This window comes from Balaenoptera borealis, assembly GCF_965194805.1.
Source record: "Balaenoptera borealis genome assembly, chromosome: 7".
Classification (NCBI taxonomy): domain Eukaryota; kingdom Metazoa; phylum Chordata; class Mammalia; order Artiodactyla; family Balaenopteridae; genus Balaenoptera; species Balaenoptera borealis.
Window position 1 is genome coordinate 98,220,898 of NC_138864.1, and position 13,126 is coordinate 98,234,023.

The window sequence follows — 13,126 nt, forward strand, 5'->3', positions numbered from 1 at the left end:
ATATCACCAATTAATTGCTAATTATGAAAAGAAGAATGTTAAACAGATATCTAACTCTACAAATACAACTTTGGACTCTATATCTGATACAGAAGAACTGGAGGAAGGTAAGAAAATACAAAATGAACACGTAGTTTTCCTTGTTGATTTTTATTTGTTTGGTTTTTAAGAAGGGACATGGCTTTTGCAAATAATATCTAGATTTGAAATTTTCTCCTATTTTGAAATGCTAAATATTTTTAAGCACCGTTCTTAGGAATATTGGTGATTAAAATATTCTGACACTGTTGAATGAAAATGTAATGTAAAAATATACTGAATGATTAAGACATTTTTATTCAGTCTCTTGAATAGTTATAAAAAACACTTTTTTGCATGTATATAGAGATTTTCAAGATATACAACTATTAGTATATTTTTCATTTTATTCTGAAAATAGTTCACATAAGTATATTTGATAATAGTTAATACAATATATGCCTAATCATTACATAAAACTTAAAATTAAGTAACAGTATTTGGGAAGATTTGAAAACAGCATGCATTAAAATAATTTTTGGTGCTTATTTTAAAACATACAGTTATTTAGGTCTGTAAAACACAGCTTTTGTGTATGTGCATGAATATGTCTTATGTTGGCATTTAAAAAAATGTTGGATGAACTAAAATGTCATACATTTATTCTCTATATTCATCAACAACCACACTTCCACCCTACCCTTCACCTATAGTGTAAAAAAGAAAAAAAAAAAAAGAGAGCCTGATGAGAATAGGAGATCATTTAAATGCCACAGCTGTTCAAACACTCTCCATCCCCCCAAATGTATAGTTATGATACTTAGAACAATGCTTGGCCCTATTGATTCTAGGTGAGTAAATTTAAGAGAGAATTTCCCTAAGTTTCCCTTTTATAAACTTAATCTTATACAATCTTTCATGAAATTTTGGCTTTTTGGACTCTTGATCTACATCTTCATATCTCCCTCTCCTACAACTTCTCTTCTGTCTCTTTTTTAATGTCCACACAGCTATTAGAAGTAAAGAATTTCTGTGATTTTATACTTCATTTCTTTAGGGAAATAAAGCAGTAGAACCTATAGAAACATGTCTCCTACATTTTGTGTATCTCCTGAGGGCAAACAAAACCACGCTGAATCCTTTTACCCTGGCAATATATGTTTCTAGTTTCTAGTGAAATTTTAAATTTCAGTATAATGTATCAAAGCATAAGAGAAATATTAGGTCAAGAAAATTATCAGAAGACACTGCAAAAGATGGCAAACTTAAAAAGTTATATTTCTGTCAGATTCAAAGGGGTAACTTATTTTAAAATGACTATAAAATGCAGAAGTATCAATGCTAAATTATAATTGTGTTGTAGCTGAGACACAGAATTTAAGAAATATACTTAGGAGTGAAAATATTTGAACATAAATGAAGACATTAAAAATATCACTTATTTTCCAGACGTGTAACCTCATTTCTACAAATCCTTTGCTGCTGCTTGGATTAGAAAAGTCTATTTTGAAAGAGCAGTTAAGTGAACTATCACAGAATTTTTGCTGACTACTCAATGAAGAAAAGTTTGGTAAATGGAGAGCCATTTTCACCTTAGAAGATGTGAAGAAATTTCAAAAGACAACCATCTATATTGTGACCCATCAGTTGAAAAAAAGAAATTTGTGTTAAGCATATGGGCAGAGAAAAACTTTTTAGTCAAAATATTAAATGAGATATTAGTAAAAGTAAACTTTGCAACATACTGTCTTAAGCATGCATTAGAACATTCAAATAAAGTAAAAATATTAACATTTCAGTTACAAAATAGAGGAAAAAATAGAAATAATCCTGTGTAAATGGAAATTCTCTTTCATTTACAAGGACCATCATTGATAAAGCCTTTTTGATTTTTTAGAAATACTACATTAATACATATCCAGGGTATTATAGAAAAGAAAAAAAAATGCATCACCCATAGTCTCATCACCCAAACAAAACATTTGTCAAATTTGGGGCATGTTTTTGTAGTCTTTTAAAATTTGCTTAGCTTTTTTTTTTTTCCTCAGAGGAAATTTATAATTTTGCATTTTTCTTTTTAAAGACACAGTATATAGTTCACAGTTTTCACTGTGCTGCTTGCCATTCCTTAAACACATGCAGCATGGTCCGGCTGCAGGACCACTCCCTGGAAGACTCTTCTTTAGGGGTCTCCTGGGACGGCTTCCTCGCCTCACGTGGGACCTCAGCACAGCCTTCTGTGGCTGCCCTGCTGTTCATCTCTTACAGTGCTTTATTTTCTGTCCCTTTCCTCCTTGCCTTTTGGATTGCAAACTCCATGAGAGCTTGAACTTTTTGTTCATAGTTAAATCCCCATCACTTATAAAGTATTCAATTTGCTGAGTACATAATAACTGAAGCGTGTCAGGCACTATTCCAAGCATTTCACACATCTTAACTCATGTGGTCTTCACAGTCTTGTTGAGGTAAGTACTATTTGTATCCTCATTTTATGATGAGGATATTGAGGTGCAGCAAGGTTAAATGACTTGCTCAAAGTTCCTGAGCTAGGAAGCTGAGAGCTGGGATATGAACCCCTGCGCTCTGGATTTGAACCTACCCAGTCTGACTCCAGAATTTGCTGCATTAATCAATATACCATACCATCTCTCTCATGAACAAATGAATATATATCATCCTTATAAACTCGATTTTTAATGGCTCAGAGGAAAGCTTTGTGCATTATTTGCAATGTATTTAAACCATTCATTCATGTAAATATATTTGTTGAGCTCCCCACTAGTGCTAGGAGGTGTGGAAGAGCCAAAGTGGAGGAAACACCTGACAATTCCTGACAGCAACTCAACACGCATTTAAGTTTCACTATGGTTTACATCAGTGGTTCTCAACTGGTGGCAACTTTTTGTCCCCCAGAGGATATTTGGCAATGTCTGGAGAGAATTTTGGTTGTCAACACTATGGAGGAATACTGCTAAATAGCCCATAATGTACAGGACAGCCCCCTACAAGTCCTTATCAGGCCCCAAATGGCAACAGTGCCCAGGCTGAGAACCTCTGATCTCAATTCTATACTATGTACTGGGGTACAAAGAAGAAAAAGGTATCTTATATCCTCTACCCTCAATGATCCCACAAATGTTTAGTCTGACCCCCACCCCAGTCTTTGTCAACTTCCAAGTTAATGAGGATCAGGGCTTTACCATTGGGTTGGCCAAAAAGTTCATTCGGGGTTTTCCCTAGGATGGTATGGTAAAACCCGAACGAACTTTTTGGCCAAACCAATATTAGCATGGGAGAGGGAGTGATAAACTATTAATACTTACAGCAGGTTAGGGTGGGTCAGAGGTGATTCAAAATAAAAGAGAAACCTTTCGGCTGGGCTTGCCTTCATAAGGAAAGTTTCTCTGGGTGTTCCAAACAAAATGTACCCATCATAATAAAAGTTAATTCATAATAGAGACACAAGCCAAGGACCCAAGAATCAGAGGACGGAGAGATCATTTATGGAACCTTGACCAAGGCTAACCTTGGTGGAGAAGAGAGGGTTTGAATCAGGTCCTGAAGGCTGGATGGAATTTTGACATGGGACATCTCATAAAAAACTAGATAGGATAGAGAAAGAATTTTGATATTTTATAATTGAATTTGTGTTTACTACCCATTTGGGGAAAATGCATACTTTAAAACAGTATGTTGTAGGGCAGGTGTAGTACAGCAATATTTGACTTGAGTTTAATTGCCAGCTCATTGTTTTTAATTCTCTCAAGTATTTAAAATCTTAGAATGCTATTACATTGAGAATTCCTTTTTAGTGTGCCTGGTAATGTCTAAAATAGAGCATATTTACTCTTAAGAAGTTTAACAGCAGAAAACACCTATTTAATATATATCCAACTTTAGGTGAATATTTAAATTTCCTCTAGGCAGCCATATAAATAGACTACTTTTCTCACTCATGTGGACAGCTTGGAGGAATATTGTTCCTTATGATTGAATCCTCAAACTTTACCCTTCCCCTTCTCATCCCAACCAAACTAGGGTGATGCCGTAGGTTGTGAAGGCCACCCTCTTGGAGGGAGCAGGTGGTACTGGCCAAAGTATGTGTTCTGACACAGGTCTGTGCCAAAGGAAGAAAGGGCACATTTCTAATTTTCAAGGGTATTTCTAATGGGCTGGGGTGGCCCTGTCTTAGCTCCATCACAAACTCTGCTGAATTTGTTCCCTTCGTTATCTCTCTAAAACTGTAGCCTCTGCTGGCACCAGCCATCTGCTGGGTGCTGATGCTACCCTACTGTCTTCCAGAAACCCATGGACCATGTCTTTGCCTGGGCTATAGATCCAGCTTGTTTTAACCTCATTTCCATATAAAACAAGTCCTTCCCAGTTTTGATGGAGGGTGCCATCTTTTTGTGTTTGTCTAGTCTTCTATTGCTAAAGAGTCAATTTCTATGCCCACTGATTTCACTCAGAGCCCTTCTGCTGCTTAGTTTTTCAACTCTCCTTAATGCTACATTCCTGGATTAGCATCATGGAACACAAACTATAGGAACTTGGGCAAGAATCTCAACCTTTCTGAACTTGGTTCCTCATCTGAAAAACTTGTGAAAGTAAATGAGAATGAAATCATTCAGCACAGTACCTGATAAAGAGATGTCACTTATAAAAATGTTAGTTTACTTTCCTTTTACGTTGGGTTGAATAAATAAAATTGTAACCAGTTTTTTTCTTTTGCTGTTTTTCTCCTGGGCTTACTGTTTCAGTTCTGTACAGACCTTAATGCAAAACTCACCGTACACTCTAGCTTTCACCAAATTTCACATGACACCAGGTTTTTTATTATTTTCCTAGTATGACTGTAGTTTTATAGTAGATTATAGCAGATTGTAATATTGTTCAGCAGTATCCACTCTTTCTCCCTGACCCTATTCCCTTTCCCACTGACTTGGCTTACCCATGTGACTTCCAGGGGTGGGAGTGACAGGTTGCCTTTTTCTAGCAGAAGCCCATCACCCTCTTGCACTCTTACCATCCTACACGAGAACAGCATGCTTAGATAGCAGCTACTTCTTCAGCCTGGGTCCCAGCATGACACTCAGTGCAGATCTAAACTAAAGCCTAACTGATATCAGGAACCCAGGTAGACCCAGCAGAGCCACAGCCAATACTCATAAGTGAGAAATAACTGTTCATTGTTTAAGCGACTGAGACTTTGGGATTGTTTACTGTCCCAGCAAAAACTGACTAATACAGAAACCATGGGGAGAGGGTCACAGCATACAGCTCCTGGCATTTCATTCACTCAGTCCCCAGGACAAGTACTCTTGTCCTATTCTGGTTTCCACATCCCCCCATCCCCTAATTGTCTCATAGCAGCTCAGTCTTGCACCCCCCATTGGTCTCTTATTATGCAGGATTATTTTCCTCTTGCCAGTGAAACTTGGGAGAGACTTGTCATTTTCACAGTGTGTATCCCCTGGCAATGTGCTCATCCAAATACATTGTCAAGAAATCAGGCCTTTCTCCACAATTATTTTACCAGCTACAAGGAAACAAATTTTCATTATGTGTAACATAAGGTGGATGCTTTTATCCTGCAGTCTTTTCTGAGATGTAAGTGAATCTTACTCAGGTTTAGGTAATTACCTTCTTGCTTTAAAATAAATACCTGATATTTCTTCTCTACGGATTTGCATTAGTTTCTAATTGGTGCTGTAACAAACTACCACAAGCACAGTGGCTTAAAACACCACAAGTTTTTTAACTTACAGTTCTAGAGGTCAGAAGTCCAAAATGGGTCTCACAAAGCTAAAATCAAGGTATCAGCAGAATGTGTTCCTTTCTGGAGGCTCTAGGGGAACATCTGTTTCCTTGCCTTTTCTAGCTTCAATATGCTGCCCACACTGCTTGGCTCCTGACTCCCAGATATCAAATTACTCTGATCTCTGCTTCTGCCTCACATCTCTTTCTCTGGCTCTCCTGCCTCCCTTATTCACATATAAGGATTCTTGTATTTGCTTTGGGTCCACCTAGAAAATCCAAGATAATCTCCCATCTCAAGACCCTTAACATAATCATATCTTTTTTTCCCTATGTAATAATAGATATCTTGTGGAGAAGTACTTTTTGATGATAGCCATCCTAACAGGTGTAAAGTGATATCTCATTTTGATTTGCATTTCCCTGCTGCTTAGTGATATCAAGCCTCTTTTCATGTACCTGATGGCCATTTGTATGTCTTCTTTGAAAAACTGTCTACTCAGTCCCTCTGCCCATTTTTTAATCAGGTTGTTAGCTTTTTTGTTCTTGAGTTGTATAAATTCTTTGTCTATTAATCCCTTATCAGACATAGGATTTGTAAATATATTGTCCCATTCCATATGTTGCCTTTTCATTTTGTTGACTGTTTCTTTTGCTGTGCAGAAGCCTTTTAGTTTGATGTAGTTCCACTTGTTTATTGATTTACATGAACATCTGAAATATCAAGGCTATTGACCTAATATTCATCATGTTATTGCATATGATAGAGTATGCAGAGATGACTTTAATTTGGTTCAACAGATCTTAAGTCAGTGATTCCTTATAGTAATTGACTCTATTCCTAATAATATATTCATCCTTCACTGAACTGTTACGCGATTTGAATATTTCCTCTTTTTATGATCATTAATGTTTCCCTTCTAGACAAAGTTTTTACTCCTAAGTGATTATAGTGTTTTAAAATCTAGACTATTTTACTCACAGGGCTGCTTATGGTACATTTTCATTTTATTTATTCCTACTTCAATTATTAATACTTGTGGACCTATTGCTTAGTCTCCATAACTGAGAAGCATTTCCTCTGCATAGTCATTCTTCTATTTACTTTTGTTTTGTTTCTGATTCATAAATAATGATAAGGGAATAGGAATTTGGAAGGATTTTCTTCCTGGATAAAGATTTAAGGTGGTTTTAAGATATTTTATTTAGTACTTGCTTCATTTGTAAGAAAGAAAACAAAATCTGCCTTTTCTTTTTAAGAAGATCTATAATTCTATAAATTTTGTTTTCTGTTGTCAGCCTCCTAATGTAATTGTTTGCCATCTAGTGGACAACCTAAGTACTGCTCAGTTTTATAAAATAGGGTTCTATGTAAGATATCTAGAGATAAGAGATGGAAATTGATCAGAGATATTCTGGGGCAATGTATGTTTCCATTAGTGTGTACCAGTTAAGATTATGTAGGATTAAAATGCTTAATCTTTTTTTGTTGTTTTGTCCTTGTAGGTTGATATTAGAGATATTTATCCTTATCATAGATAAAGCAAATTGTTCAGGAACTGAGAATGAAAAACTAATTTATATAAAAGTAAGCAATAATTCTTTAAAAGAACCAGTACTACTGGGGGAGAGGAGGTGATCCTGTAGATAGGATAGGTGAGGAGATCAAGGGGTCTAATGAGAGATGGAGAAGTGAAGGGGAAAGGGGAAAAGGATACATGGAGAGAAAGGATGGGTGGGGATCATTACAGAGATGGGGGAATACCTGAATAGGTGGAAAGAAGAAATAGCTAGGAAGGAACAGAAGGAGCTGGGACATAGAGGCAACTAGACAAAGTTGAAATGGAAAGGGCATTAAAAATGTGTCCAAGAGAAAAAAAAAAAAGATTGGATTAAAAATGACCTGAGAGAATAGAAATGGTGCTTTATTTTGCAATGTGTGTCAGCTACCTAGAAGCACCACCTCTGATTTTGTCTACAAGATTCTAAGAAAGTGTCCCATAGATCTTACTTCCTGATTTTTATGATCAATGTACAGACCTAGAATATACACGCATGTGTGTTGACTGATTTTTTCCTTTTGCCTTTTTCATACTTAGAGTTCTCATAACGCAGGGAAACAGTAAGTGGTGTTGTGCTTCTTTTACTAGGAACTATTATTTCGTTTGGGATTTTGTTGAAGTATTCAACCAGCAGTGAACTATTACAAGTAGAACCTAGGACACCTGATTGCTTTGAGCAATTAAGCAACTGAGGGCGCTGGGGAATAACATTAATCAAGGTACACTTTAGAAGTCTATTATTCACAAAAAGAAGTCAGGTGTTTCATTCAACAAATACTTATTGAGTTCCCATTATATGTCAGGCCTGTACTAGACATGGGAGTATAAGACAAAAAAACATCTTACAGTCCAATAAGATTTTTTAGTTAACTGGAGAGATTACAGACTGAAAACTCTTATCCTTCTTCTTTAAGAAATTATGTTTTGTATGAGTCTGCATGCCTTGTGTGAGAGGCAGAATTATAAGATGACCCTCAGTTATCTATGCCTTGAGTGTGGATGGAACCTGTGAGTATAATGACATACTGTTCTTGTGATTATACTACCTTAAAGGACAAAAGGGAGATTATCCTGTTTGGGCCTGATCTAATCACACAAGTCCATTAAGTCTAGATCTAGAGGTCAGACACAGAAGAAGTCAGAGATGTAAGTATGAGAGAGATTTGAAGAGAGGGAAATTCTGCTGGCTTTGAAGATGAAGGGGCCATGTGGTAAGAACATGAGAACGGACTCTAAGAGCTGAGGGCATCCCCTAACAAAGAGCCAGCAAGAAAAAAAGACATCTTAGTCTTGTAGACAAACCACTGAATTCTTCCAGCCCATATATGAGCTTGGAAGAGACCCCTAAGCATGAGGTAAGAATGCAGCTTATGGATATCTTGATTTGAAACCCAGAGTAGAGAGGATATAAAAGTGTACTAATACAAGGTTCTTATATTACATATGAAATGTTGAAATATTATTGGAAGATAGACTGTGATAATGTATGTGTGTGTGTGTGTGTGTGTGTGTATTAAATACAAGAGCAACCACAAAATTAAAAAAAATAGATATACCCAAAAAGTAAATAGTGGAGATGAAATAAAAGCATTTAAAAGATATATTCAGTTATTCCAAAAGAAGGTAGGAAGAGATAAAAAGGCCAAAAAAGTGGGAATAATTAGAAAACAAGCAACACAGGGCAGATTTAAATTTAAACATATCAATAATTTGTTAAATGTAAGTGATCTAAACAACTCAATTAAAAGGCAGAGAATGTCAATATCAAATAAAAAAGCAAGACCCAATTATATGCTCTCTATAAAACACCCACTTTAAAACAAGGACAAAGAAGGATTAAAAATAAAACAAGAAAATAATATGCCATGTAAATGAATCAAAAGAAAATTAGAGCAGCCTTGTTAATGTTAGATGAGGTAGATTCAGAATAAGAAATACTATCAGGGATAAAGAAAGACTATGCATAATAAAGGGTTTATTTAATGAAGAAGACTTCCAACCCTAAATGTGTATGTATATAGTAACAGAGCTTCAAAATATATTAAGTAAAACTGATACAGTTAAAAAGAGAGAGAGACAAATCTACAATTATAGTTCCAAACTTCAATACTCTTCTTTCAATAATTTATAGAACAAGTAGACAAAAACATCAGCAAGGATATAGAAACACTATCACCCAATTTGATATAATTGACATTTATAGAACACTTTACCTGCAATAGTAGAATACAATTTTTTTTCAAGTGCACATAGAACATTCACCTAGACTGCCATATTCTGGGCCATAATGTATATCTCAAGAGATTTACAAATATTAAAATATCACAAGTATGTTCTAATGGCAATAAAGAAACTTGAAATCAACAAAAATATATCTAGAAAATCTTTCAGTATTTGGAAATGAAACATCATACTCCTAATTAACTATATGACAAAAAATCACAAGGTAAATTAGAAAATATATTGAATTAAAAGAAAATGAAGTGAAAACTTACCAGAATTTGTGGGATGCTTCTGAAGCAGCTTTAGCAGGACAGTTAAAACAGTATTTAGAGGGAAAGTTATAGCTATCCATGCTTATATTAATAGAAGAAGAATTGTCTCAAACAAATGATTTAAGATTACACCTTAAAAACTAGGTGAAAAAGTACAAACAAAGCATAAGGAAAGAAAGAAATGAAAAGCAGTAATCAATGAGATAGCAACAAAAATCAGTGAAACTTAAATTACTAAATCTATAGCCAGAATGATTAAATAGAAGACATGAATTGTAAATATCAGAAATGAAACAAGGAGGCATCATTACAGATCATACAGACATTAAATGGATTGAAAGGGAATGTTATCAATAACTTTATACCAGTAAATTTAATTGCATAGATGAAACATACAAACTTCTTAAAAGACATAAACCATTAAAGCTCACTCAAGAATATATAACATAAATAGATATCTATCTATTAAAGATATATAGCTAAATACCTGCCCACAAAGAAAATTCTAGAATCAGATGACTTATTCAACGTAGCTCTAGAAGTTCTAGCCAGTGCAATAAAGACAAGAAAAGGAAATAAAATGTATAAAAATTAGAAAGGAAAAAATAAAATTGTCCCTATTTGTAGATAATATGATCACATACATACAAAACCTAAAGAAATCTACACAAAAACTACTAGAACTAATAAGTGAGTTTGTCAAGTTTACAAGATATAAAATAACATACAAAAATCAATGGTATTTCTACACACTAGCAATGAACATGTGGACATGAAAATTAAAAATACTAAATGCAAATGGCCAAAAGGCACATGAAAAGATGCGCAACATTGTTAATCACCATGGAAATGCAAATCAAAACCACAGTGAGCAGTCACCTCACATCTGTCAGAATGGCTATCATCAAAAAGAACACAAATAACAAATATTGGCAAGGATGTAGAGAAAAGGGAACCCTCGTACACTGTTGGTGGGAATGTAAATTGGTGTAGCCACTGTAGAAAACAGTATGGAGGTTTCTCGAAAAACTAAAAATAGAACTACCATATGACCCAGCAATTCCACTCCTGGGTATATATCTGAAAGAGCAAAAACAATAATTTGAAAAGATACATGCACCTCAATGTTCATAGCAGTGTTACTTACAATTGCCAAGATGTGGAAGCAACCTAAGTGTCCATCTACAGATGAATGGATAAAGAAGTCACACACACACACACACAAACACACACACACTGGAATACTACTCAGTCATAAAAAAGAATGAAATTTTGCCATTTGCAGCAACATGGATGGATGTGGAGAGTATTATGCTAAATGAAATAATTCAGACAGAGAAAGACAAATACTGTATGATATCACTTATATGTGGAATCTAAAAAATACAACAAACTAGTGAATACAACACAAAAGAAGTAGACTCACACATGTAGAGAACAAACTAGTGGATACCAGTGGGGAGAGGGAAGGGGGGAGGGGCAATATAAGGGTAGGGGATTAAGAGGTATAAGCTATTATGTATAAAATAGGCTACATGGATATATTGTACAACACAGGGAATACAGCCAATATTTTATAATATCTATAAATGGAGTATAACCTTAAAAAATTATGAAGCACTATATGTGCACCTATAACATATAATATTGTACATCTACTATACTTCAATAAAAACTAAAAATACTATTTCATAAATAAAGTACTTAACAAAACATCTACAGAACTTGTATATTGAAAACTACAAAATGCTGGTGAGAGAAATCAAAGAAAATCTCAATAAATGCAGAGACATGTTTGTAGATTGAAAGACTCAGCATAGTAAAGATGACAGTTCTCTTGAAGTAGATACAGGTTTAGTGCAATCTCATCAACATACCAGCAATATTTCTTATAGATATAGACAAGATTCTAAAATTTATATGGAAAGGCAAAGGAATTAGAATAGCTAAAACAATTTTGCAAAAAGAATGAAGTGGGAAGAATCATTCTACCTGATTTAGAGACTTTTATATAGCTACAGTAATCAAGACTCTGTGGTACTGCTGGAGAGATAGACATATAGAACAATGTAATAGAAGAGAGAGCAGAGAAATAGACCCACACAAATATGCCTGATTTTTGACAAAGGTGTAAAATCAATTCAATGGAGGAAAGATAAACTTTTTAAAAAATGGTGCTGGAGCAATTGGACATCCATAGGCAAAAAAATAAATATTGCCCTAAGTTTCACACCTTATATGAAAATAAATGAAAAAATAGATCATGGACTTAAATGTAAGATGTAAAACATAAAAATTTTAGGAGAAAAAAAAAAAGGAGAAAATCTTTGTACTCTAGGGCTAGAGTTCTTAGACCTGACACCAAAAGCACGGTGTATAAAAGGAAAAATTGATAAATTAGACTTTGAAAAATTTAAAACTTTTGCTCTGTGAAAGACCCTGCTTTAATCTCTGTTAAGGATAAGAGTAAGCTACAATCTGGAAGAAAATATTTGCAAATTACATATCTGACAAAACACTATTCGTATCTAGAATATATTCAGAACTCTCATAACTCAACAGTTAAAAAAAAAAAGTAATTCAGCCAGAAAAAGGACAAAATACATGAGAAGACATATCACCAAAGAGGAGATACAGATTGCAAATAAGTACATGAAAAGATTTTCAACATCATTAGGGAAATGCAAATGAAAACTGCAATGAGATACCACTACACACCTATCAGACTGGCTAAAATAAAAAAGAGTCAATGTCAAGTGCTGGTTAGGATACAGAGAAATGGGATCACTCATACATTGCTGCTGGGAATGTAGAATGGAAGAGACATTCTGGAAAATAATTTAGCTGTTTCTTTAAATACTAAACATGTAACTACTATACAAACCTGCAATAGCACGCCTGGGCATTTATCCCAGAGAAACAAAAACTGATGTTCACACAAAAGTTCATAGCAGCTTTATTTGTGATAGCCCCAAACTGGAAACAACCTCGGTATCCTTCAAGGGGTGGGTTAATGGTTAAATAAATTGTGATACGTCCACATCATGGGATACTACTCAATGGTAAAACAGAATGAATTGTTGATATATACCACAATCTGGGTGAATTTCCAGAGAATTATGATGAGTGAAAAAGCCAGTCCTCAAAGGTTACATACTGTATGATTCCCCTTATATAACATTGTTTAAATGCAAAATTATACAAATGAAGACCAGATTTGTGGTTGCAAAGGGTTAAGGAGGTGCTGGGAGGTGTGAAGAAAGTGGGTGTGGCTATAAAAAGGCCACACAATGT

The 13,126-nt window shown here is 34.8% G+C and overlaps 1 protein-coding gene across 1 annotated transcript in view; it reads left to right on the plus strand.

Annotated features, from left to right (window-relative positions):
- Positions 1 to 13,126, plus strand: part of ANKRD7 (ankyrin repeat domain 7) — a 60,783-nt gene that overhangs the window by 23,644 nt on the left and 24,013 nt on the right. The window contains exon 6 of the mRNA XM_082400191.1: positions 1 to 13,126. This exon is cut by the window's right edge and continues 24,013 nt beyond it. Coding sequence (XP_082256317.1) covers positions 1 to 169 — 169 coding nt within the window. The 3' untranslated portion in view covers positions 170 to 13,126.